This window comes from Molothrus aeneus, chromosome 4 (genome assembly GCF_037042795.1).
Source record: "Molothrus aeneus isolate 106 chromosome 4, BPBGC_Maene_1.0, whole genome shotgun sequence".
Classification (NCBI taxonomy): Eukaryota; Metazoa; Chordata; class Aves; order Passeriformes; family Icteridae; genus Molothrus; species Molothrus aeneus.
In genome coordinates, this window is record NC_089649.1 from 47,225,714 (window position 1) to 47,253,387 (window position 27,674).

A 27,674-nucleotide genomic window follows, 5' to 3' on the forward strand; every position below is an offset into this window, starting at 1 on the left:
ACACAAAATAGAAACATGAACTTAATGGGTGATCCATAAAATGGAATCAAGCAATGCTTCTCATAATATAGGGGATAACCCTTTCCATTCAACCTTCTGATTTTTAGTCATACTTGAACTGAAGCTACTATATGTTAATCATGTAGAGCATTTTATTGACAACACAAGTGACCTGCATTGTAAACCCTTGTGCAACATAAGCGTAGAAACTCCAACCTAACTAAAACAAATTCTTGTTGTATGTTAGAATTGTTTCCTTCTGTTTTAGAGAATGTACTGTGTGAAAATATATGTGTGATGAATGGGAAAATATCGTGGCACGATGTTTAGAAGCTCTGCTTTATAGCTCTGTGTTTTTCTTGTTTTTTACCTTTAGCCTCCGCACCACCCAGCAGAGTAAATAAACGTAGAGTTTCTCCAAGTGTTGTTTCCACCTGGGAAAAGAGAGGCATCATCATGTCTAACATTACTATTGACCCAGATGTGAAACCGGGCGAGTATGTCATCAAAAGCCTCTTTGCTGAATTTGCTGTTCAAGCTGAAAAGAAAATTGAACTTGTAATGGCTGAACCTTTGGTGAGTCCTTTTTTTTTCATAGTATCTCTCAAAACTGTCTTGTTTTTTTCTGGAATAGGTTGATTTATCTTATGTATGGTTAGTGAAAAAAGCACTCCCAGATATTGTTGACTTTTCAGAGAGATTACTTCAGGAATAAATAAACTTCTGCAAACAGGGTTGCTCCATGATTTGTTTTATTGACTTGTGTCAAAACTGTTACCTAGTAGTTCCTGGAAACAAAACTCTTTAGTGTATCCCAAAGGTCTGTGAAGTTACAAAAGGAAATAGGAACAAAAAAAAATGTTCTTTCATTAATACTGTGAAGTGTGTTTCCTGTCAGTGTTTTTTTAAATAATACTTAGGCAATATACTTTCAAGAAAAGATACATTTGGTTTGTTTTCTGAAGTAATGATAATAACACCTGGAATAATATAGTAGCCTGCTTATATTGCAGATTAAGCAAAAAGGTAAAATTCCATTGTTGATCTAGACTTTATGGTCTTGAAATAAATGGTTTTCTTTTAATTTGGAAATTTCTGAAAAGAAAACAAACAAAAGTGGAAATTCACTGGGCAGGTGAGATGCTGTGGCTAGCAGAAGGCCAGCTCACAGAAGGCTTCTGTTGGCAGCTGCTGCTTGCCAAAGTGCTCATGTGCAGAAAGTGCCTATGTGAGCATTTGAGCCCCAGTTTTGAAACTTCAGGAAAAAGTTTTCCTAGGAAGCAGTCCAAAAGGGCACAAAAGCAGGGCTGAAACTGTTTTGTGGATTATGGAATCATCTTCAGCTACAACCATTAGTAGATAAAAGGCTGAGGAAAATGAAACTTTTCTTTATACCTGTTCTTTATATATATGTCAGTGTGCACCAAGCAAGTTTACAACTTAAATATAACTTGTTTATTTGTTTTTTTCATCCAAAAAAGTAATGTATTCAGGAGGGGTTTATAAGTAAGCACAAAAACTTCGTAGAAAACGGGGCACACAAGCCTCCACCTGGCTGAAAATGAGAGGAGAGCTGTAGTGGCAGTGATGCTGTGGGAGGAAAGGCTGGTAGCTCCACTGTCCATCTATGTGCCAAGTGCTGCTCCTCCAGCCCCATTTCCATCCATCAGCTAAACAGACAGGGAGGGTAGTGCTTGGCCAGAGGGACAGACTGCCTGGAACTGAGATGAGCTGAAGAGGGCTTTTCCTGCAGACACAGCTAGTTTAGAGTCAAATATAACCAGAATAATGGAAGCAAGGCAAATATAATAGCCCTGGAGCTCACTTTTGCTGCAAAACTTGTCCCTAGACCAGATAAAATAAATCCTCTGTCATCAATCCCAGGTTGTGTCTCCTTGCCATGCTGTTGACTGTTAATTAAACAAATGTTTTTAAATCTGTTAATCATACAAAATTGAAACATCTCACCAGATTAAAAATTAGAAACCCCATGAAACTAATTAAATAATTCACTTTTCACAGAAGAGTGATTCCCAGCTCTGTTGCCTGGTGAGGTTTTATGGTGATTGCATGAAGTCTACCTTAGTCAAGATTTTTTACTGATAAGAACCTGAAGTCAGTATTTTGTGTGTATACAAGTATGTATAAAATTCTTTAGAATAAAGTAAGAAATTACAAATATTACTTAAGTAGTCGTCTATAAAGGTTTTAAACAGTTTTGTCTAGCTTCATTTGCTAAGCTGAATTCCTTTAAACAAAATGAATTTTAATGGAAACAAACGTAATTTACATGTATAGCCAGCTTTCCTTATTTTATATTGGTTGGTGAGAAGGACTGTATAGAAAATGAGCAAATTAAGAGAGGTGCCAAAGGCTGTGGAAAAGTGAAACAACCTGAGCCTGTATAACATAAAGAGGTAGAGGGAATCCTTAAGTGTCCAACTGAAAGGAAATACTGAGGTATTGAAGCAGCTTTATTTCTGTATGTAGAATTTTTGTAAGTACTGAACATTTAGTTCTAGTGTATGAAATTTAAAAAGAAAGATAAAAAGGCTGGAAGAGCACCAGAAAAACACTGATTGTGATTGGATAAAAGGCTTTAATGGAAGAGTGGAAAGCCCTTTATTATTTTAGTGTGATTTGATTTTGTGGAATGACTTGGCTGCAAACAAAATATGAAGAATATATATAGAGTTACATAAATCTTTAATGAAGCTAGGCTGTTGGGTGAAGCTGTTTGAGAGAATTTAAAGCCAGACTAATAAAGATTAGGAGCTAGACAGTTTTTAAAACTTGGAAATGACAGTAGGGGAGCAAAAATTAATTAAAATATAAATTAAAAAAAAGGTCACTCACTGCAGATCAAGACAGCATCTGTGGGTGAGAGGTAGTACCATTTTTGCTAAATGTATGGATTACATTTAAAGGTAACTGACTTGTGATTTCAAAAATTAACTGAATGGTTTCTCTGGCTGTGATTTTTACCTTACTTCTTCTTACTAATTTAATTAAGAGTTCTCTGCTTGCAAAATTGTAATACCTCAGCTTTTTCAAAGTTACAGACAGAGCTTATCAGCAAATTGTTAAAGTAAATGATTAAATGAAAGCAGCAAGTGTAATGACAGGAGGGAAGATCATCCTTTTAGTGAATAAATGAAATAAAACCACTATTTTTTTTAACCAGCTATGCTAAATCTTTTGGAGCAGTATATAGTTTTAAAGGAAAAAAAAGAGCCCAAGAGTACTCTTGTAGCTTAAAAAGTACTCTTCAGCTTAGAAGGATGACACTGAGGAATGACCAGCATTCCCCAAATGTGACATAAACCATACCAGTTAAAAAGATTAGTGATAAACTCAATTATTTTGCATTTTGTCAAGCTGCATATAAGTATGGATGGTTAGAATTTAAGCAGAGAGTTTAACTTGGTGCCACCTACTAAATTGTAGGTGTCTCACGCTGAAGTCACAACTAGCAAGAGTATTTATTCCTGTTACCATCACAAGTGATTTTATTCTGCTGTGGAAATACTACACGTGGCTCAGACTAGCACTGTGCACTTGTGCAAGTCTTGCCTACATGCTTTCAAAAGTTTGTCTGAAGTAAAATTTAGCACAGTACTGTGCTTGCCCCTGGGGCGGGGATGCACTGCCCAGCCCTGGGGCTGCAGGAGGCAGGGCAGCATCCCTTGTCTGGTTTCTTCCCTGCAGCTTGGAGCTCAGGCAGAAGCACTCTGAGCCACCCTGCTGAGGTGTGCTGGCCACCAGAGGATGGTGCCAGGGAATGCTGGAGAGGGGCCAGTGGGTGGTACCTTTTTCCATGGGTGCAGTTGTTTGCCCAGCACATGCACATCCTGATCCCTGCTGCCTGCCATATGTTGACATTTCTCCTTTACACAATGAATGCAAACTGCTCTTTGCTTAATGCAATAGTGTTTTGGTTTTTTTTCATTTCACTTGTAAAAGATAAATGGAGACCTATTATTTTCATCTCTCTCTGAACTTCAGGAAGGCAGGAAAATAAATCTTAAATTATTCAGTTAGAGTTTCCAGACATTTACTTTATGCTGTTGAATAGATTTTTTTAAATCATGTGAGATGACTGGAGCCATGACAAAGCAGAGGTAGAAGAAGACATTAAAAGAAAATAGATTTAAAAGCCAAATAATTCAAAGGCCTTGATAAACTTGTGGTTGGGTTCAAGAGTATTATTTGGTTATGTCAGGTTTGGTTAGTGTTACATTACCTCTACAGTGTATTTACCTTTTAAGAGTTAAGATCCTTAGTGCTGAGGAAACATAATAGAGTTGGTTATGAACTTGTAAGGTCTTAATTCTTTCTGACCTTAAAATCTTAAACATTTGATGTACAGAAGTATCTAAATTAGTATGGGTTATGGGAGGGAAGCTAAACTTTCAGAACTAGCTTTCTCTCTATTGACATGGATTTCAAATTTGTGTAAAGACTTACAGAATGTTTCACTTCTCTTTGATTTGTCATTCTTTTTTTTAGCAATTTTTTGGGTTTAGGCACATGCAAATGGGTATAGTGAACCCAGGGTTTCTTCACTTGTATAACAGTTTTGTAGTATTATGGTGGAAACATGGTTTGTTAGGACGTTGTATCCTAAGGACACTTAAGGAACCTGACTTTTCCCATCTTCTTCCAGGAAGACTTCTTCCCATCTTCTTACACTTTTCCATCTTATAAGGAAATAGTTTTTCTCATGTAACTTACTTAGCAATGATACAATGTTTGTATAGAGTGGAACATTTCTTGTACTTCTGCTTTATAGATAAGCTAGCAATTACTGTGCAGTTTATCTGAAAGCATAATACAGATAACAAGAATTCATCTGTAGCAGGCATTTCTGTGTAAAAAAAAAAGGAGGAGGCTTGCTAGCTAAAAGAAAATTTGGCTTTGCAAGTGCTCTCTGGAGCTTTTAGTATATACTTCAAAATATCAGTCTCATAACAGTGTTTTGAACAGATTTAACATGTAAAATTACATGAATTTGAAAGACTCAAGAAGGTGAAACCTTTCCCCCTTTGCTTTTAAATAGACAGTGAAAGAACATCAACTATTACATCAGTTTGTTATAAATTATCAAATCGGTAGCCAAATTTATGAAAAATTTAACAAAGATTTATTGGATTGATAACAAAAAATAGAATTTCGAAAAAGAAGCACCACAGCCTGAACAGCGTCAGCCCCGGGTGCAGGCGCTGGGTGAGCCAGGGTCCACTGACAAAGTGACAGCGTTTCCCCAGGAGCTCACCCGAGGGCTTCCAGCGGCAGCTTGTATACAGTTTATTCTGCCTGAGGCAGAGGTGACCACACATCTCTTTGTGTCTCTTCACATGCAGAGCGGGGTCCATACATGTGCAGGAACAGACAAAGACGAATGAATCTATAGACTCAGACGAATGTCTGAGTATCCAGGCAGAAGCTCTATTCACATGTAGTAGAGTGATACCAGTTCCTGTGTACCGCACATGTAATCATGCCCAGGTGCAGGTCTTGTGAGTTCCTTGAGACATTCCATTACTCATGGTCCAGGAAGGTCTAGATGCTGTCTCACAGGTGCAGATGCCAGGGGAGGTCATCGATGATGGTCTGGGACTGTCCCATTCATACAGTAACAGACCTGATATTATCTTAACGCTGTCCGGGAACTGGTTACAATGAGAATAGAACTCTGCTCCCAGCCAGAGTGGTCAAAGGCATAACTTTGGACCTTCACAATATTTCATACACACATATATATCTATCTATATAGCATGAATTATCTCTACCATATATTACAAGTTGATTAAAAAATAGAGCTTTTTCAGAATAACCAATGCATTTACCTAGAAACCCCCTTCTTAAAATATTTTTTAATTTGGGCATACTGGAAGTGAACATAAATGGTAGTATTTTCCTAGATAATTAAGTGGATTTCTTTGGATTATGGAAAGTGAAAATGACTTGTGCATTGACATTTTTAGAATTTCAAATTATACTTTCAGAGTAGGCAAGTGCTTTTTGCCTGGGCAGTGTTGAATCCAAGTTTTCAGAGGCTGTAGTAGTTGCCAGATATTGCATTCTTTTTAACAAATTGTCAAATACAGCTGCACTTCAAGGAGAAAATGCCAGAAATGGTGCCGTATTTTCAAGTTTACAATTAGGACAAGAGAAAATAAGTTGCCTGTTCAAACCTTGGATTTGGGACATGCAAAATGAATTTTTATCTGTTGAACATACAGGCTGTCTCTTGCAGCCTTGCAAGTGTTAATCACCAAGCAATGTTGACTTTCTCAGTTTTTGTCAACAGCCTAACAGCATGGGTGTTGTCTCATACTAAGCTACTGAGCAGTTACTTTGTGCTGAGTTACAACCTGTTGAGAACAGAACTGGCTATCAGTATTGCTCACACCTCCTTTTACATGCCAGACCAGGCAAGTAAACTACTTGACTTAGCCTGCTCCATAAAACTTCCTTGTTTGCTTACTGCAGTCTAATGTGAGCTATTAACTCTTTAGGTACATTTTTACTTTCCTTGTGAAAGATAACATTTTGGACTCATTTATATTATCAAGTGAAGGATAGTTTAAAATTTTTTTAAATAAGAGGAAATGCTCAGCAGATTTACGTTACTGCTTTGCAGTGTGCTCTTAAAGCTGTTACTGTGGCGCTTGGGTTGCTGTAAATCAGTGACCCTCACAGCCAGTTCACAGGACTCAGTGTTCTTTTCCTTTTTTCTTCTCTTTCTTCTTCTTCTTCTTTTTATTTCTTTATTCTTTTCTTCCACCTTTTTTTTTTACTTTCCAGGGTACCTGAGCAAGGTATAAAACTTTTATTTCTTGTAAGTGTATAATTTCATACTCTACAGAGTGACTAGTAAGAATTACTGTTTACTATTAGAGTTTATAAATGTTTTATTTCCACAATGCTTTAATCCTCACTAAATTGTCAGGAGTATAATTTAATTTTGCTTTTAACAGAGCAGTATGTTATATGCTACTGGTAGCAATAAATATTGTAATAAGTAAAATTTTAGTAATAGTGCTTTTTTTTGTTCCTTACAGTTACTTCAAGTTAAAACAAGTGATTATTCACATTCTTCTTTTACTGGAGTAGGTCTTCTACTGTGTTTCACTGCAGTTCAGAGGAAGAGTAGATTGGAAATGCATTGAACACTTGTCTCTGCCTTTGTGAAGACATTTTAAAAGTCATTATTGTAACTTAGAATAATTGCCATATATGAACGTGAATAAACTTGCTAATTGAGATAGGAATGGCTTTCCCTCCAAGTTACACTTGACACCCACCACCAGCTGGTCTCTGTTTGGCCTCGGACATCTTCTGTTTGTCAGTCTTTAATGTTATTATTGTTTAGCTACTGAATTAATTTTTGGGACTATACATCACATCTCCAGAAATATTTGTATCTAAAAAACCAATGCAAATATTTATATTAAAAGTTTTTTCTTTGTTCTGTAATATAACTGGAAAAAAGGAATCTATCTTTGATAATACTCAATGACATTGTGAAATGTATGTTTCTTTTTATTTTTTTGTACAGGAAAAGCTCTTGTCCAGATCTCTTCAAAGAGGTGAAGATCTTCAGTTTGATCAGGTAGGCGACATATAATTGAAGGCAATTTTCATTGGATTAAGGTGTGCTTTACTTTTGCAGAATAGTGATTCCACTGTTGTAATAACTTAAAACATTCACATCTGAATCTGTGTCAGAAGATTTAGACTCTGAATGTTAGTTAGACTTTATTTTCCATTGTAGAATATGATAGTAATAAACTATTAGAATAGATAATTATTTGAAGGTGGCAGTGAAAACTGGTGGAAGAAAGATACTGAAGCACACAAGGGGACAAAAAGTCTTAGTTTATTTCCGCATCACTTATTGTTTGAGTGTCCAGGGTTCTGTTTTTATAAACAAATAGTGTGAATTTTATTTCAGTAACATGGCTTTTACTGAGTGCTTTTTGATTCTATGGCAGAAGGTATAGGGTAGATTCAAAATGTTTCTAAACTGTTACTTTGTCCTTTGCTGAAAATATAGATTGATTGCTAGGCAATTCCATTTCACTTACTCTCAGTGAACTGTGTCTGGAAAGAATCTCTGCTCAATTTATTCATATTTATTGTCTGTATTTCTAATTCTTCAATAGTGTAGGCATGTTTGTGTCCCATAACCACTTCCTTGCAGTGGAGAGGCAGCGTTCAGAGGAAGCCCCATTAATTGCCTGTTCCTGTTCTTGACTGTTCCTGAATAGCATCTACTATATGAAGCTTAGTGTTCTGTCTAAGAGAGGTTCTAAAAACAGGCTGAGTGAAGAGAAATAAAAAATAAAACATGTAACTTTTAAAATTAGATAATATAGAAAGGAACTGGTTTTCCTGAAAATAGAGTTTAAAAAAAAAAGTTTTGATTGTTTGTATATATATATGTGTGAGTTCTTATTTTTTTCTTTTGTTATTTGTAATCTACTTTGAAGTCAAGATCTGAACTTTAATGCAACTGAATAACTGCTTTAGAGAGACTGGAATGGCTGGGATGATGAACTTTGTTAGGGAATTTTGCACATTGTTTGGCAAAAGGAATTAAGATTGCATCTCTCTGTTCGTTGCTTGCTGTATAAAACCCTTATTAAGAACAGTTCTCCAGCAGTGCAGAAGATTCCAGATTAAAAAAGTGATTGGTAAAGTGTGGGAATGAGGAGGATCCAGAGGTCACAGCCACAGCATCCAGCAGAGAAGCTAGAGCTGTTGCTGGGCCAACCTTGTTCACCTAGAGGTCTTTATGGAGCCAGGAATCTGGGTCTAAAAAGTGGCTTTACCTGTACTGATAATGGGGTCTGAGTCTGTAAGTGCTGTACTTTGTGAATAAAGAGAACATGCTTGGAACACAGGAGGGCCCTGGGACTAAGGTGCTATTTAATTAAGACTTGTTTTCTCATCTCAGTAAGTGATGAGAAAAGGGATGGAGGAGGAAGGCATGTAGTGTTGCCCGTCCCCCTAATGAAAAAGTAAAATAGCATTTAAGGGGATTATAAGTCATTTTTTTTAAAAACATAACCAGACCAAGAGGGCTGCTATTAAAACAAGTTTGAAAAATCAATAGCTTTTAATTTCCAAACAGCAGAAATCTTCTCTTTGTCATTTGATATCTTAATTGGAACAATAATATAAATTCGGCTAAAAGAGGAGAAATTTTGGAAAAGGAAATTTGTATGTTGATACACTCATGAACTGTTAAAAATTTTAGCACCAGAGCTTTCCCTTTACCATTCCTAGCACATCAGGAAGCTCCAGACAGGAGTTTTTTTATAGAGCATATATTGCGTTTCTTAAAATATTTTTGCTTGTACAGCTTGAAACTGAAATAGCAAGTGTTTTTCTTTTTTTGTTTGTTGTAGGAAACATACTTGGCAATTTCCTACTCTTGTCCTAAGACACCAAAATTTTATGATCACACAGAAGCCTGTGTTGACCTTCTCAGTGACTGAAAGCAGATGTATATGAGGTTCAGGGTTGTTCATGATTAGGCACAACTTGAGCAATGTTTTCAGGATCAGGATTTTGGCCAAAGCCGGAATTTGGGCTCTAGCATTTTACTATCATTTTGCTTCTCTCTTATTACCTCTCACTGTGCTGTTGGATATGTTATGTGAAGCAATTAGCAATATGTTACAGCCTTTAAGACTTGAGCAGGATTTGCTGTTTCATTCTGAGGAACTGAAGTATACGTCATATCTATTGCAGCCCTGTCCTCCTGGGTATTACAGGAGCCCTTTGTCTGGATTGCTGCTTTCAACCTAGGCATAATATAATGCTACAACAAAAGAGTTTTCTTGTATGAGAAATAGATCTTTTATATAAGAAATTTTTTTTATTATAAGATGATTTTGAATTTAGTATCCAGGCAGTATAGTAGTTATTTTAAATGAAAAATAGCTGATGTTCTGCTTAGATGCTATGCAATATTAGCAAAGATGTCATCTTCCTTTTCATTAGAATACAAATAATTCAAAACTTGGCAGGAAATAATTATTATGTAAAACTTTTTCTTTTCCAAGAGGAAAATACTTTATTATGCCAGCATTTTAGCAGTGACATTTTTGAATGTGTGTGATACATGCTTGTTTCTCCAGAAGCCAATGTAAATTGCCTAACTAATTTTATGAACATTTATGAATAGTATTAGTATTGATAAACTCTGTAAACTTGCAGGAAAACCTAAAGAAAAGGTATAGTAAAGCTTAAAATTCAACTTGCTTCTTTTTCTTCTGCTAATAAACCCATCAGTTCAGAGCACTATTTAATTCTTGTGCCTTGAGTAGCTGACTAATTAACAATCTGAGTAATGTATTCAGAAGATTAAAAGAGGTCCTTCTGAGGTTTTCCTGTGGTTAACTTGTCCCCATCCTTTTGACAAACCTAAAAACCCAAGATGCTTCAAATGAGGAAAAAGAAACAACTTCATTAATGTTTTATCAGAACACGTAAAAGTGTAATATTATATTGTTGTCTGGAATGGTGAATAATAGGTAAGTTATAGCATGAGCATGACTTCTATCAAAACCTTATTTGAAAGATCCAAGAGGTAGGTAATACATGGCATGAGTGAGCAACATGGTAACTCTCCCATTCCAGCCTGTGTTTAGGGAAAGGGCTTGCTCCCTGTTGCCTCCTGGAAGCAAGTTTATAATGGCATTTTGCTGTCTTCAGTCATTCTTCTCCTTTCCAAAAAGTTTTTAGTTAAAGAAAGCCTAGATAATTTAAGTTTAATATCATCTTAAAGTCTTCCTTCTGTAATGGTTCCTGTTGCCCTATCTGTTGCACAAATGAGTTTACTACTCATACAGATTTTCTGAAAGAAAGCAGAAGATGCGGGAGTTATACTAAAAGTAAATATAGCCCAAGACCCAGACCAGTCAAATGTATTAAAGGCAATGTAGAATATCTAAAAGGCTCTTTTTTTGTTTATATAATAGCCAAAGAACCAAATTTTTTAAAGTTTTAAACTTCTTCAGTTTAGGAGGGCTGGCTCTTGTAATTTGTGAAGGTTTCTATACTTCAAACATACATATGGCAACATTCAGGGACGTCCTAATACCGCTGCTGTTTTCTCAATGATTTTATACACGTTACATGTCTATAAATTTGTCATTTTGTGATCCCTCTGAGCTTTGGAACACTTTACTTAAATTTATTATAATATTACACTCAGTATGTTATATTTACAGTAACTGTCCTAGGTGAAAATGAATATTAACTTGCCACTTTGTGAAGTTATGTGATATATGGTTTTTAACATTAAAAAACAATTTGAAAGAATTATTTAACGCCAGGATTTTCATAGCTATATGAGGCTAAAGTATTTTTCTTACTCTTCCAGTTGATAAGCTCTATGAGCTCAGTAGCAGAGCACTGTCTCCCCTCCTTACTACGCACCTTGTTTGACTGGTACAGGCGCCAAAATGGAACAGAGGATGAATCTTATGAGTATAGACCTCGGTCAAGCACAAAATCAAAGGGGTAAGAATTTTCCTTGCAGAAGTCTGTTTGATTTTTGTGTGCTTTCTCATAAGAAAATGTGTGCTTTGTACTTATGTGACAAATATGTTGTATTTGGATTTGTCCTTACCTAAATTTGTGTAGAAAAAACACAGACTTCTTTAAGGTAGTGTATTTAACTTGTGTAGATGATATACATGAAGTGACTTAATGGTTTTGGTGTGGATATACAGATGGAAGCTGGATACTGGTAATTCTAAGCTAGTTTGTCCCCCCCCTTTTTTTTTTTTTTTTGATTATTGGCAGGTCCATCTTTCCATTTTATATACATCTGCAACAGTGATTACATGAAAAACAATGCAGTAATTGTCCCTGCAATATTTGTGTTCAGTCTTGTGTCTGATAGCTGTGTTCTTGATTTCTTATTTTAGGGATGACCAACAACGTGAAAGAGATTATCTACTTGAAAGGAGGGACTTAGCTGTAGATTTCATTTTTTGTTTAGTTTTAATAGAGGTTCTAAAACAGGTAAGATCTTTGGCTTTGGCAAATTAATTTTAATATTTTGCTTGTAATGTTCGTTTTGATAATCTCCTTTAAATTTTTATTTTAAAGACTAGAACATATCTGTGGTGAGTGTATGCAAGGCTGTAATTATACTCTCAGTTATATAAGGCCTTTGGCCTCTCCTGCCTTTTCTTTACATGCCTGCATTATCTCAGTTCATGTGTCTTGGAAAGCTGCTGATGTACTGCAAAAAGCAGAACTGTAAAAAATAACATTTAATTTATGCTCAGTACCCTTTGTCAGTTTAAATGTTCTTGAAATACAGGTTGAAATTGTTGGATAATGAGGTTAAAATGTACTTTAGAATTATCATTATTTGGCTAAGAATGCCAATACAGATTGTGTAAAAGTTATATAGTGCAGAATTAGCTTGATATATGCCAGGAAAGGATGTGTCCTTGGACACTGGTGGGAGAGATTTCTCCAGAGCATCTCACAGCACTGTTTATTTGCTTCATACATGCATGTATGTATAGGTGTTACGTACATGTAAGTGATATGTGCCTTTCAGATACCTGTTCATCCAGTGCCAGATCCTTTAGTACATGAAGTTCTAAACTTGGCTTTTAAGCACTTTAAACATAAGGAAGGGTAAGTTTCAATTGTGTACTTTAAAATATTTTGTATTACCAGCCTATGTTTCTTTGTTGTGATTGCTCTCTTTTGCCTCACATGTAACATGTTGGTGATAATACCAGTGTGAATAAACACAAGTCAATGTCTTTAAATTGAAAACATATCTTGAAAGAACATGGCTGTGTTCAATGTAACACTGAGTTTATTTTACTTCGAATATACAGAATGATTTGCATCCTCAGATGCAATAAGAAAAGTCTGAGTTTGGATAAATACAGTAAAATTTCTATCCAGAATATGTTTCTTTTGAAATAAGAAATGAAACTACATTGCTTTAAATGTCACCCATGCATTTCGTGTTTGAATTTAATTGTTTTTATGGTAATAATTTGCCTGCTAGGGGACAAATGTTTTGTTTGTAATTGAAAACTTGCTTGGGGTTTAGAAGAGCAGAGTTGTATTTAATGAGGTTTTTTCCCTTTATTGTTTTTTTTTTTTTTTTTCTCTTTAGGTATTCAGGAACCAACACTGGGAATGTTCATATTATTGCAGACTTATATGCAGAAGTGACAGGGGTTCTTGCTCAATCAAAGTAAGTTCAGTCTCTGACTCTTTGTGTTTAGGAACAGACCAATGTAGACTTAAAGACTATTTGCTATAGCAGAATCTATTCATGTCCCCCAGTAGATAACCCTGTAAGTGTCAAATGTAGTCAGGTGTAGTGTGCTGTGTCTGTCTGATGTTCCAGCACAAAAAAATTGAACAAATCAAGAAATAATCTTTAGTAGCATTGCTTTGCAGTCAGCTTGTTAGGGGCAGGGAAAGGAGGCCCTGTGCCAGTCAACTCTTGTTTACTTAACTGGTATATTCTCATGTACTGATCATCATAGGCACTCTTAAATGCCTGGATTGGAAGTACCAGGGTTCATCTCCCTTGCATTTCTCATACAGCAGCTGCTGATATTGTTACAGACTAAAGAAATTGGTTCAAAATTATAGACCTCATACAAAAGTAACTAAGAACGCAAATAATTGCTATCTGTATCCCTTGTTCAGGTTTCAAGCTGTTAGGAAGAAGTTTGTCACTGAATTAAAGGAACTGCGGCAAAAAGAACAGAGTCCTCACGTAGTACAGAGTATCATCAGTTTGATTATGGGAATGAAGTTTTTTCGAGTGAAGATGTATCCTGTGGAGGATTTTGAAGCATCATTTCAGTTCATGCAGGTAAACAAATGCTACAGAAAACTAAAATAAGCATAATTTTAAATGTTTAAGTCATGAAGCTACGATGACACTTGCTGTGATCAGTCACTCCCTCTACTTGTGTGACATCCTTCATCCTTTTCTGTTCAGTTCCTAATTTTTCAGAGATGTAAATTGTTTCTCTAGTTTGTGAATACCTTTCATCAGGAGAAGCCTTTCACAATTGCCTTAGTAGTGTGGCAAACCTGTAATATATGAATTTAAAACTGAATGAAAATGGATAGCAATCAAATAATTTTGTCTTTATAAAAGCAGTGTATTAAAGAAAAAGAATTATTTTGTATATAATTTTTTAACAGATGAGATGTCAAGACTTACTTTTCTTTAAAAACACTTCACTATGGATTATTTATTGTGTATGGAATATTTAATTATATTTAATTTTCTTTGCGTCAAAGTCCTTTGAAAATGAAAATCAGTATTAAAAAATAAAATACAATTTCCCAATAATTTTAATAGATATAAGCATTAAAGTTTTTTAAGCTTCAAAATGATCTGAGGGAAAATGTGTGTATTTATATTCTTTTGTATTCTGAGTACTCTTTATATTCTGAGTAAAAAGTAAATAGCTATCTGGTATTACAAATGTTCTCCTTTCAATTCATTGAGGTGTATTGCTGGGCAAACAGGTTTTAAAGTTTCTTATGTTTTGTGAAGTTGATACTGCTAAGGAATATAAAAGTAACTCAAACACGTTACATGTTTAAAATTAAAACAGGCAACTAATGTTAGACTGCTAGTGGTTTTTATAGTTATGTTTGTATTCCTTTTTCTAAATATTTTTCTAATGTTTTCTTACTAAGGAGTGTGCTCAGTACTTCCTGGAAGTAAAAGATAAGGATATAAAACATGCACTTGCTGGTTTGTTTGTGGAAATTCTCATACCTGTGGCTGCTGTAAGTATTTTAATCCCCCCGCCGCACTGTTCCTCCCACTTTCAATTGGGCTCTCATTATTAAAATTCTTCAATTAATCCTCAAAATACTGCATTTTTATAGATTCAGAAGGACATCTAGTGCCTCAGGAGGGCTTACAAGGAGGCTGAAGAGGGACTTTTTACAAGGGCAGGTAGTGATAGAGCAAGGGAGAAGGGCTATTGCCTGAAGTAGGGTAGGTTTAGATTAGATTTTAGGAAGTAATTCTTTACTGGGACCATGGTGAGGCACTGGTTCCCATGGTGGGAACAGGTTCCCCAGAGAAGTTGTGGATGCCCCATTCCTGGAAGTGTTCAGTGCCAGGTTGGATGGGGCTCTGAGCAACCTGGCCTAGTGAAAGGTGTCCCTGCCCACAGCAGAGTGGGGAGTTAGAGCTAGATTATCTTTAAGGTCCTGTCCAACACAAACCATTCTGTGACTGTTACATAGATTACCTTCACTGTCTTAAAGGGAAATAGGTTGATTTGTGTATTGGCTCGTTTCCAAAGTTTTTTCAGAAATTTAAAAAATTGTCTGTTTTCTAGACACCTTTATTACCAGAGCATTGTGTAATTTTATACGTGCTTTAAAAATTTGAAATTTCCTTGGTTTAATATTTGTTTGCTCAAGGGTCTGGCTGACTTTTCTTTATTAGCTGAAATCTTTTGAGTTCTTTCTGTAGTAAGCTGTGTAACATTTTTACAGTTTGATAAGGAGAGTGTGAACTCTTATGCAGGAAGGAAGAATGTAGGTCTTGGCTAATTAAATAAAAATCATTTGTAGAGGTGAATGTCCACTAGATTTAATCCTTCAAGGGGAAGAGCAGTAAGTCATCTCCTGTGTGTGCTTTAAATCTAAAAGTAGAAATTTCACACAGCAGCCATGAACAAGGAAAAAAAAACTCATTATCATCCCAGTGTTGGATGTACTGTGCCTGGAATGCTGCTTGTGCAATCTTTTAGTCAAGACAGGCTCTCTTTCTTCCCAGGCTGCTTTGCTTGGTTTTGTGAAGCTTGTTCAGCAGGTCAAGAAGAAATTATGGCACCTGAGTATAATTCAAGTTGACCATTGACAAGCTCAGTTAATTTCTTCATAGGAGATTGATACTTTCTGGGATTGTTGTGTAAAATGCTAGTTGTATTAGCAGATGCAGGCCCATGTTTGGCATGCAGTCCCAAAAAGTGGCCAGTTGTGGCTTTGTGTTGCCACATAGATTATAGGGACATATCTTGCTATAAATGGAAAATTGGGACATGTAGATCTTGTTTTGTAGAATAGGATCTACAAAGAGTAGCACACTGGGTGGGCGTCCCATCTGAGCAAGATCATAGGAAAAGAAAGGAAAGTAACTCTCTGGGTTCTTCATCCTCTTTTAAATGGTTTACCTTGCCCTGGGAAAATTCTTCTTTCCTTTCCATGGTCTCAGTCTTGGTTTTTTGAGGTGGGAGGTTGTTTTTGTTTTTGTGGGTTTTGTTTGTTTGTTTTTATGGATGTTTGTTTGTTTTTGTTGGTTTTGGGGGGGTTGTGGGTTTGTTTGAGTTTTTTTGTTTGGCTGCTATTTGTTTGTTGGTCAGGTTTGGTATTTGTGGGGGGCTTGGGTTTTTTTAATTATTTTTAAATTACAAAGGAAACAATCTTTTTTCATAAGACATAATTAGAAAGAGGTGCTTCTAGTATGGGAAGAAGTTTTGATCTTACCCAGGCATGCTTATACTCTTCTAGAGGAGAATAGAAGAATTTCTTTCTTCTATTCTTCTTCAACACATTTTGTCATTTTGAATTCCATAGTTGCTTGGCAGCTGGAGTGGGAGTGCCGAGTGAAACTATTTAGCATTTAGGTAAATGCAAATATTAGTTTGCAGAATCATAAACGTGGTGAAAACTGCCCTAGAAATAATGAGGAAGAAGCAGCATTTGGGAGGTGGGACTATCCTCTGGCAAGGGCAGAGGCAGGAACGGGGCTGTGCAAAGCACTTGTGGTGCTGTGATCCAGCCTGAATCAGCGCTTCAGACACTTGGGGAGGCAGGCTTGATCTGTCCTTCTGACTCACTGGGTCTGTAATCATTTCATACACATGGAGCTTCTTAAATAGAAACGAGGAGCTCACTGCCAGGCTGAGGTGCGGTTGAGCAGGTTAGTCATTCTCTGGGAAGATGTGAGATGCAAGTTTGAATATTTTTCATGCAGCTGAAGGAATTGAATGTAGATTTTTCTGTATCTTGGATACAGAAAATCGCTCAAATGAGGAAGCTGTTGGGTTTCAGCATTGAGACTTCTTTACTGTTATTCCCTTGCTTAGTCATTCAGGCATTTTAAGAAACCTGACCTGATTTGGACCCTGCAGGTATGATGAATCACAGCATATTTTATAGCAGGGAAGTTAGGGCTGCTCTGAAAGCCTAAGATTATATCCCAAAGCAACAGTGCTGTGGTGACAGCAACTGACTGATTTCTCATGTGGAGCTAGCAGAGTACTAATCAACCTATGGCCTAAGATAGCAAAAGATAAATAATTGGGTACATAGGAAGTGATTTAAATCATAACAACTTTCTCCTTTCTTTGTGGATCTGTACACATTACAGAGATACATGCTATTTTTGTGCTTCTACATCATGAAGCTTTTAGAGTGTTCTTAGCAAGATGGACATGATTTTTCTTTATGTAGTGTTAGTAGATATAATGTTTATGTAATATTAATAACTGTAAATAAAAAAGATAACAAAAATTATCTTATGTTGTAAGGAAATTATATGTACAGAGGACCTCTTCCAAAAAAGCCATTTCAGTCTCCAACACCCCACTCCTCAATTTGATAAATAAGCAGAAACAGCTTAAAACAGTAGGTTGAGAATAGTGTTTAAATAGATCATCCTGAGGATCCAGAGAGAAGCCTAAGAGGCTTGCAGAGGTTTCAGTAAAGAAGGTGGCAGCTGCCTGGGTTGTGGAAGGAAACCTATTCTGTGTGCTAGAACGGAGTGGGTCAGAAGGCTGTAGGGCTCCATGTGTGTTTCATTAGTTCTGAAAGCTGAGCAAAGACAACTTGCATGATTGGTTGACTGGTAATCCTGTGGATTATTTCTTAACTTTCTAGCTTTCAGTATTAAAACAAAGAAGAAAACAGGAGCAGTTAAGAGGGGAGCTGTAAAAGTTAAATATACTAATTTTTTGAATAAATATGCATATGAAGATCATCAGTGTCGTTTTTATTTGTTAGTTGGTATCAAATGCATTTTCTTCTTTGAGTATGGAATAGAGACCACATTCCTAAACCAGTTTATTTTAGTGGGCTGTTCTGTTGGGGTGGAGTTTTTTTGTTTGTGTGCTTTATTTGTTAATTTTAACCATATGGTTGTAGTGTATGGCATGATTTCTTATGCTTCTGTTTATATTTCAGATAAATACACTGAAATACCTTACTAATGTGAAATTTAACTTTTGAGAGGTTTTGAATTCATAGACATCTTAATGTGTATTTAAATTGCCTTCTTTGCAAATTTTTACACCAAATCATTTGTGCTTTTTTTTTTAATAGGCTGTTAAAAATGAAGTGAATGTGCCATGTTTGAAAAATTTTGTGGAGATGCTTTATCAGACTACCTTTGAATTGAGTTCAAGGAAGAAGCACTCGCTGGTATTTTAAAGAAATATTTCAACTTCTCCGTTTTGCTCATCTTAGGCTCTTAAGCTAGTACATTATATGAGGAAAAGCTTATCAAGCCATATTAATTTAAATCTTAACATCTCAGTATAATTAAATTCCCACAGTGTGTGTGCATTTGTTCTAATTTTGCTTTGTTTCTTTGTGCAGATATGTGCTCTTATCTCACATGTGAGATTGTCTTGAAATCAGTGCTTGTTTTTGATTATTTTAGTGGGTTTTAGCAGAGTTATTTAACCTAATGTCTTTTAAGTAAAAAACTTGCATTCAGGGAGTCTGAATATATTTAAATCAGGGTTAATTAAAAGATGCAAATGTCAGACAAGACTTTTTCAGTAAAATAGCAGCCTCTTAATAGCCCTACTTTGCCTGGTTCTCTCCTCTCATCACACACCTGGTTAAAAAATTTATAATTTTTTAAATTATCTCTTATTTTTGCAGTATTTGGTTATTTTTGATGACTATGGCAGCCATGTTTCAAGTTGATTCACTTCACTTTGCTGAAAATGCAGAGCTAATTTTTGCATTTCAGTTGGCACATTAAGTAAATGCAAGTGAATTTAAAATGTTTTAGTCTCACTTTCATGTTATGGACGAGCTTTTCTTTCTAGTATTCTGCACATATAAAGCATATATCATTGTATTATTAAACTCCTTATGTAAGAGTAACATAAAGTGGTTGATATTAGTACTAAAAATGTCATTTTTTATGAAGTTAGAAACGTTGTATCGAGAGTACTGTTTACCTACTCATCCTTTAGTTTTGCTTCATAACAAGAAAAGCTGCAGTCAGATTTGGTACTAATCACCATTATGTGTTAAAAGGATGTGGTACTTAAATCTTACCTTACTAAAGCAAAGCTAAATCATACTTTGCATATGCACAGATTTAAAATAAAGTATATTGTGGTTCATTCCTCACTAAAAGTAGATCTCGAGTAGAAGTAGCATTTCTGACAAATTAAAGTCTGAGTTTTTACTGAGGTTGGTATTTTTCCTGAATATTCTTGGAGGCAGTTCACCTGCCCAGCATGTAGAGCTACATGAATTGAGTCTTGTGGTTGCAGGGAAAGCCTGAACATTGTACGAAGGATCAGACTTCTTTCAGTCCTTGTTTGACATCATGCCTTGCTGGGAAATGAGCTTCACCTTGGTCCCACTGCCCCAGTGTGACCCCCTGAGCTCTTGCAGCGCTCAGGAGTTACCCAGGGCACTGTGCACAAGTGTCCCAGGGCAGGGGAGAGGGGCCATGCAGTGCCAAAACTGTGAGAGTGAGAGGCAGCAGCCAACTGTGTCTCATTCTCAATGTACAACACTTGGGAGGTCTGCAAAGAGCAATTTGATCAAGTCTTTTTCCCCCTACTCATAGGCTTTGTATCCATTGATCACCTGCCTCTTGTGTGTCAGTCAGAAACAGTTTTTTTTAAATAACTGGCACGTTTTCCTGCAGAACTGTTTGTCACATCTGAAGGTAAGAATCCTTTCTAATTAAGGAATTGTTGCAAATCACTAGCATTTATTACAATATGTTTTCAGCATTCTTGTGCCAAATAAACAATGAATAATATTTGGCTGTTTAAATGGACACTGAAATACTTTTCTAAAAAGAAATTAAATGTTTCGAGTCTCTGTATTAAATGTAGTAGTAAGTTTTTGTGATGCTATATCATGTTGGAAATAAGTGTGGTCCCCTTGGGGATTATAATTTTTATTGAGTAAAATCTGCAGAAGTATCTGCTAACAAGGGCTATTAATGCCAGAGAAAATACAAACCATATTTCTTTATGTGTAAATTATATGTGAGAAAATAAGTGACTTATCTGCTCTAAGTAGAATGTATAGGAAGTGCAAACTTCCTATCTTGTGTTCACTTATTGAAGGAATAGAAAATGAACTGTGAGACTGGAAAAGATGTTAAATCTACAGCCTGTGATACAAATTTTAAAAAACTAATTACAGTGTCCCTTTAACTTGTGCCTTCTGTTGGTATCATTGTAACCATCAATTGGTTGATAAAGACATCAAGATATTTACAAATCAGTCACTTTATTGTAGTTATTGTACGTGTTCTTTCCTTGATTATGATTAACATAATTCATGATTTTGCCTAATGTATTGATTTTGATAATGTTAATAAATTCTTTGATCCTTCTTCACAACACTGATTCTGGTTAGCTATGAGTGACAGTTACAGAGCTTATTTGTAAAATACATAAACCGGCATGAAGTCGAAAGGAAAATGGTTTAGCTGCTTTGATTGTTTTGGGTCATTTGTTCTTACAGCATCTTTCACACCTTTCTGTTGCTTGTTGGGTTCTGTATATTTTTCATCTAACATTATTGCAGTTCTTTTGCAATATTTGCCTTGATTTTTGTTTTGTGGTTTATTTTGCTTATGGAAGCTGCTTGTGCTTTTTGTTTTTAAAGCTTTAAAAAAAACTCCTTACAATCTAGGAGTTGCTTTTTTCTGGCATAATGTCCATCGCTGGTAATGGATATATTAAAACTATAAATGCCAGTGAGTTTAACTGGTGTTTGCTGAGCATGCATTTTATATTTTACTCAGATTTGTTAACCACTAACAGCTTAACACATTTACTGTAAGGCTCTATTCAGCAGAAATTCCACTTACGAATTTCTGCAATTCAGAATTTGCCGTGTTATGATGCTATGCCATCAATGAGTCCTTTAGGGTATTTTATGGCTTGGTTTAATTTGGCACACCAAATACGATCAAGTTTTTTGGGTGCCTGCCTTGTTCAGAAACTTCATTGAGCTTAATCTTGAAAAATAAACCCCCACTATCCTGATGTGTCTTATGAATTAATGTGTTCCTTTGTTTCTGAAGCTAATTAAATGCATGCACTCTGTAATAAGTAATCTCATTAATTTACAAATCTGAATTTCACAGCAGTTTAGTCTTTTGGATTTACCCTCATTATATTTCCTGATTTTCTAATGACAAAAATTATTTTATTTGGAGTTATTTAAATATGTAAAATGAAATAAGAAATTCCAAATCTATTGCCTCTAGTATCCTTGTTATTAATAAAGTAATTTTGAAAGTTACTAGGAGATGCTTAGAGCACTAATAGGATTCATTTACCCCTGCTGTATTTGTTGAAATTAACAAATTAGGAATTGAAATAATGATAACACTTGGAGTCTGTCACAGGGATATTCCATGAAGAGTACAGGCATGCTAGAAGTCACCAAGAGGTAATGTAGGTTATGGATTCACGGTGCTCTCATTATTCCCTGGTGAGTGCCCAGTACAAACTCTCCTTAGCCATGAGCACCACGTTGCACGTTGGTGGCTGAAATGAGCCATTTCCCATTTGCTGTGCTGTGAAAGCTCACACCTTTGCAGTGGTCCCACACACAGTACCTGATGCAGTTTGTTCATACCTGCCTTACCTTCTGGTGCTATATTAAATTTGATAATGCTCCTGAGAGTGCTCTGAATCCTAAACCTGGCAATATTTATGGTCTTTGTAAACTCTTTGTGCTGGGTTTCAGTGCAAATTGCCTTTAGTTATCTTCAAAGCAGGCTTAGAGTGTGGGGAGAACATCCTAGCCTTGCTGAAAGGAGGAAACCTAGGGTCTGGACCAGTGCAATTAGCTCATCAGTGAGCTGTAAGAGTCAGTTTAGACCAGGAGTGTACGAAAGGGTTGGTTTTTTTCTGGTATATATATAGTTAGCTTTGTCCCACAAATCGGTTGGGCTGCTGTTTCAGCACTGAACCCAGCAGGCATTTTTTTACACATTGTAGTGTAGGCAAAATTCTGAGTTTGTTCAGCAGACAGTAAAGCTAGGTCAGTATTGTAAAACACTTTGCTTACTTTTTTTTGACTAGTATTTACACAGAGTAATTCTAGCAAGTTTGTCAGAAATTTGATACATTCTTGGATGAATCTGAGTTGTGGTATCTTTACTACCTCTTCTGGTGGGAGGAAGGAACATTTTAAAAAGCTGGAGAAATGGGAGAGAACAGTCTCTGTCATTCTGCACCACTGTTGGCTGGAAAAAGAGTATTTTTTTTTCTCACACTTGACCTATAGAGTCTGTTACCACAAAGCCTTGAAAATTGAAGGAACATTTTCTGCCGCTATAGCAAACCCTTTATTTCTACTGAATAGAGTCCTTGCTAGACAGCTATCTGTTGGTTTTGAGCTTTTTTTCATCTAACATGCATGTGCCTTCCATTCTCATGTTTGTTATGTTTTGCTGTCTCACATTGCTTTATTTAGATGCCATCTAACAACAGTATCAGAAAACAAATAGAAACACTGCAGGTGAGTTAATACGTTGTTGTAACTCAGTGAAATGTTGCTTTGTCTCATGTAAATACTTTTGTTTTGGTTTTTTATGTTATTTGTTGTATTTTGTGCTTTCCTTTCTTTGTAAAATTGCTGTTAGTACTGTTAGAAGCAATAGGACTAAGAATAGCTAATGTTTTAAAGATGTTTTTCTCTTGCCAGGGAGTAAAGGAGAAAGATCAGAAAATTGTCTAATACCAGTTTTTCCTTGGGGGTGAAAGTGTGGCTTTGTGAGATTGATTATTAATATCACAGCTGGTTTCCCTGAACACCAGTGCATGTTTCCTCTGGAAGTAACTACCTATTCAGATGTATGGGTTTTTCTGTTACTTCATTTCAAAAAGTGTCTTGCATGTGAGCAAACGGAAAACATTTTCACAATAAAAAAATGTGAAACTGATTTACTGTAACAACTTGCAGTGCACTAACTTGAAAGACTTTTACACTGTTGGTTTTGCAGGTTTTAAAAAGTAGAAATTGTTTTAGTTCAGAACAGAAGAAAAGTTTAACATCAGTATTAAAAAGTACTTTCTTCAGTAAGTGACTACATTTGACTAACATGGAAAAAATGCTATTTTGTTTCTTGCCATCATTGAGATTTGTTTCATTGCCTCATTTTAATGTGTTTTAATTTGCTCTTACATTTTTGGTTTTGTAACAGATACTGTTCCTGACAACTTTTTTCATAGTCTGCTGATACCATAATTTATGTTTAAAAGTTCTAGAATTTTAAACAAAACTATGTTTAAAAAACCCCAAACATATAGCATACTTTAAAATGTGACAGATATCATCTAAAAAAGACTAAAATTCTGCCAGATGTTGAATTACATAGCCATCTATTCCTTATTCTAGTTGCTCTAATGTCTAAGAGAAAATAAATACTGACATCTAAACTCCAGGTGTACATGCAGTGTTGTAATTCAGACCCCAAAAGCAATTTTGTGCTAGAATATTTTTTAGCTCTTCATTGTAGGAAGTGATAATGAAAGTTTTCAATGCTTAAAATAATAAAAGTACTGCAAAATTTATTTCCTAACTCTTTTTAAAAGGTTAATGCCTCTATATATGCTCCTTTTTTTCCTTTATAGCAAGCAAACTTTGTCATAACTACTCAGAAGTAGCTCTGTTGGATGATACACCTGCTAACAGATGGAACATTGTTTACACATTATTAAACTATCTGCTACCTCTACCATTTTTTTATTAGATGATTGAAAGCCAACAATAATTTTTTTCTTTACTTCTGGACCTGTAAATTAAGCTCCCCTCTAGAATATCAGAAATTAGAAAATTGAAGTATTACTCATTTCCAGATGCACTTCAGATAGACTTTGATAACATTTATACCAATGAATTCCCCTTCTGCTCTGACAATCAGTAATTCTTGGCTTGTAAATTAAATACAATGAGTAATAATATTGTGGGGTTTTTGCTGTTTAAGCTGATTAGAATCAAACCTATCCCACTCTTTCCCTCTGGTACAGTTACATTTCCTTCCTCCTCACAGTAGCACTGCAGGTAAATTAACTGAAGAGTGAGACATTTATCAGTGTACATAGTAAACAGGGATTTTGTCCAGATCATTTCCCTAAATTTAACCACTGCCTAGCTATAGGTGCTAATTCAGAGGTGGTGGTAGCACACATTGCTGTGTGAAGGGAAGGTAGAACAGCTTTATCAGTGATGTAAACTGGGTTAAGTTCTTCCCTCTAATATTCTGGTAGTCAATCTTGTGTGTTACTTGTCTGTCCTACTTTGAAATACCACTTCTGCCTCTGTGATTCTGTGATAGGCTTTTAGTGCCTAAACCAGTAGTTTGGACCCACCTGTGTTAAAGCCACCAAAATTACTCTCCTTTGTGTATATAATCTTTTACACAGACATGGACATGAGGTTATTTTGATCAGCTTATGGGTGCCAGTTGGACTTTCTTACTGCTAGAATTAATGTACAGGGAGCATTGAGGTTGTGGGAGGGAGAACCATGAGCGAGACCATCTCTTTTTGAACAGTATGTTTTTTTCAGTTCCACTTACATCCTTTGTGAATTTGCACTCCATTTGTCCTGGAAGGACAAAGGCATCTGCAATTCTGATTCACTGGCTTGTGGCACAAAATATGAAATTAATTATGTTCAAGTCATCATATAGATATGTCTTGAAACAGAGGGACTTCACTGGAGATGGGGAAGGTGTGGTTTTGGAGTTCTGTTTTTGCTTTTTTGTTAGTTTTGTTTGGATTTATTAGTTTGAATTGGGATAATGCCCAAAAAGTTGACAACTCGGAATCATTTATTATATTCAGAAATTTATACTTATGGCCAGGTCCAGGAATCTTGCTGGACACTTCTAGATTGTAAGTACTCCAAGAATCCCTATTTGGAAAGGAGGTTTCTAGAGCTGGTACAAAGAATGTTAGCTACTGGTTTACACAGTTTAAGAGCTTGGAGGAGCAAAGATAAACTCAGTAGCAGCTTGAAGACAAAAATCATTTTGTGTTCAGTACATTATTTAAACTGAATTGTGCTGCTAGATTTTATATTAATTCAAGAAACAGTAGCATAATTGTTACAATAAAAGTTCATTGAAAGTGGACAAACACTAATACAGCCTGCAGGAAGTGTCTGCATTGTCTGAAGCCACACCCAGAGATGCATCTTTGTGTGCCTTCCCTGTTTTGCATTCTTTTCTTCTGCGCCTGCTATTGTCTGCTGTCACAGGCTGAGTGATGGAATGAGACCTTGTGCCTGATCCAAAGCAGCTACTCCAATGTTTTAGACAAACTAAAAATTGGTTTGCTATGAAGTAGGTATTTGTTACCAATGGCTTTCTGAGAAAAGTTCTTGAAAGCAATATACTCTTGGTGTGTTCATCTCAAGAGGAATATCTGCTTTTTAGTTACTGCTCTGCCCTCAGAGTTAGAGATGTGTAAAATGAGCTGGAGTTACTAGTTAAATAAATTTAAGGTTAGGAAATATGCAATACAGGCTTGTTCTTTTTTTTAAAAATATCAAAAACTTGTAGTCAGTATTAAACCCATCTGCTTTCATTGTTAAAAAAAATTATTTTCAAAAGTAAATAAACATTATAATAGAATTTTGTCAGTGTCTCACAGGCAACAATAACTGTATTTCTAAATTTATTTTACAGAATAAAGATCCCAAAATGTCCCGAGTTGCACTGGAATCTTTGTATAGGTTATTGTGGGTTTATGTTATTAGAATTAAATGTGAAAGCAACACTGTAACTCAAAGGTAAGTTCATTATACAAAGTATTAAACTACTGATGATGGAGATTTTATTCCAACCTAGTGATATCAGAAGAGAGCTTGAAGCCAGCTCAGGGATGGTTTAGTCAAGTAAGCAATAAATATTTTCTCTTAATAGAGAAAACCAAAAGCCCTTGAGTACTTTGATGGAAAGAATTATCAGAGTCTAGAATTGTCTTTGCAGGGATAGAAGAAGGCAGAGAGATGAGCAGGAAATTTATTAAAGTCAAAAGGCACTAATGATGACAGAACAAATTGGGTATGAAGTGTCCATCACTAAGTATGGACTGGAAATAAAAGGTTTTATTTATAATTGTGTATAATGAGAATTTGGAATAGTCATTCAGATTTTGCCCCTCCTCCTGACTGTTAGTAACTGGTTTAAAACAGGATATTTTTCAGTTCATAGAGGAACCCGTGATCCTATTGCCTGTGACAGCTGGTGTTGGGCTTTCTGTACGTGGTCCTACCTGTATAGGCTTCCATATTATGTCATAGTAGGTCCACACACACACACTTCCAGATTTGAACTGTAACATAAGTGCTGTTATAAGTATCTATTTTTAAAAGATCTTTTTATTTCTTTTTGTTTCTAAACTCTTGTAGCCGTCTCATGAGCATTGTATCAGCACTTTTCCCAAAAGGGTCGCGCAGCGTGGTCCCACGAGACACACCTCTGAATATATTTGTGAAGATTATTCAGTTCATTGCTCAGGTAAGAATACATCTAGGTAGAGCTAGAATAGTAGGATGAACATCATTTGGAAGAAATGCAAGTTTAAGGTTTGTTTTTGAAATGTTTGTACTGAATTAGTGGTCTCATCTTGAGTAGAATTTCTCCAAATATGTCTAACAAACGAAAGAATTCATTCTCTTTCTAGTGGTGGCAAAACTTTTTTTTTAAACATCACAAACTGGTATGTACAAACATTATGATGATTAGTATTTACATTTGTATTGCACTGTTGGGGGCAGTGTGTGTATATATATATTTTTTTTTCTGTGTTTGTAATAGAATTACATAATCCATTATGGTATTTTTATAAGGGACAAAGAATTAGAACATTAATACCTATTTATGTTTAGCCTGGAGACTGACCTCAATAGACAGAAATAGTATGCAATGAATGCAGTAGTATATAGTCAGCATTACAATTTGATTTATATTATTTTAGGTGCTTTTCTTGTCCTAATATCAAAATGCAAGATGCAATCTCACAAGATGAGCTCTCATTAATCTTTAATTTTATAGATTAGAGACATCTTTTCCTGTCTTAGAAATAGCTTGTCTGTGCTTCAGCTTCCAAAACTATTTGCTTTTGGTCATACAAGGATGAGGCAGGATTCACAACTCATAACTGTTTATATTTTTTTGTATTTATATTGTAGTATTTGTTTCTACCTTAGGGCTTCTCTTTATCCCAGTTTCTTTTTTCTATAACAGCTCATCTTATTTGTAGAAATGTATTTGATCTGATGATGAATTGTCTGGGAATTTTTTCAGGAGAAATGGTTCAACCATATCAGGGGATGAGCTGTGTTGAGTTGTACTAGATTTAAAAAAAAAAGTCATAAGAATAAGG

General features: G+C 35.6%; 1 protein-coding gene across 1 annotated transcript in view; it reads left to right on the top strand.

Annotated features, from left to right (window-relative positions):
- Window positions 1-27,674, top strand: part of FRYL (FRY like transcription coactivator) — a 163,641-nt gene that overhangs the window by 67,039 nt on the left and 68,928 nt on the right. The window contains exons 3-14 of the mRNA XM_066548450.1: window positions 377-576; window positions 7,565-7,618; window positions 11,402-11,541; window positions 11,952-12,048; window positions 12,599-12,678; window positions 13,175-13,255; window positions 13,720-13,888; window positions 14,731-14,823; window positions 18,376-18,474; window positions 19,871-19,972; window positions 25,973-26,076; window positions 26,698-26,806. Of these exons, the coding sequence (XP_066404547.1) occupies window positions 457-576; window positions 7,565-7,618; window positions 11,402-11,541; window positions 11,952-12,048; window positions 12,599-12,678; window positions 13,175-13,255; window positions 13,720-13,888; window positions 14,731-14,823; window positions 18,376-18,474; window positions 19,871-19,972; window positions 25,973-26,076; window positions 26,698-26,806 (1,248 nt within the window). The 5' untranslated portion in view covers window positions 377-456. The remainder of the gene's footprint in view (window positions 1-376; window positions 577-7,564; window positions 7,619-11,401; window positions 11,542-11,951; window positions 12,049-12,598; window positions 12,679-13,174; window positions 13,256-13,719; window positions 13,889-14,730; window positions 14,824-18,375; window positions 18,475-19,870; window positions 19,973-25,972; window positions 26,077-26,697; window positions 26,807-27,674) is intronic.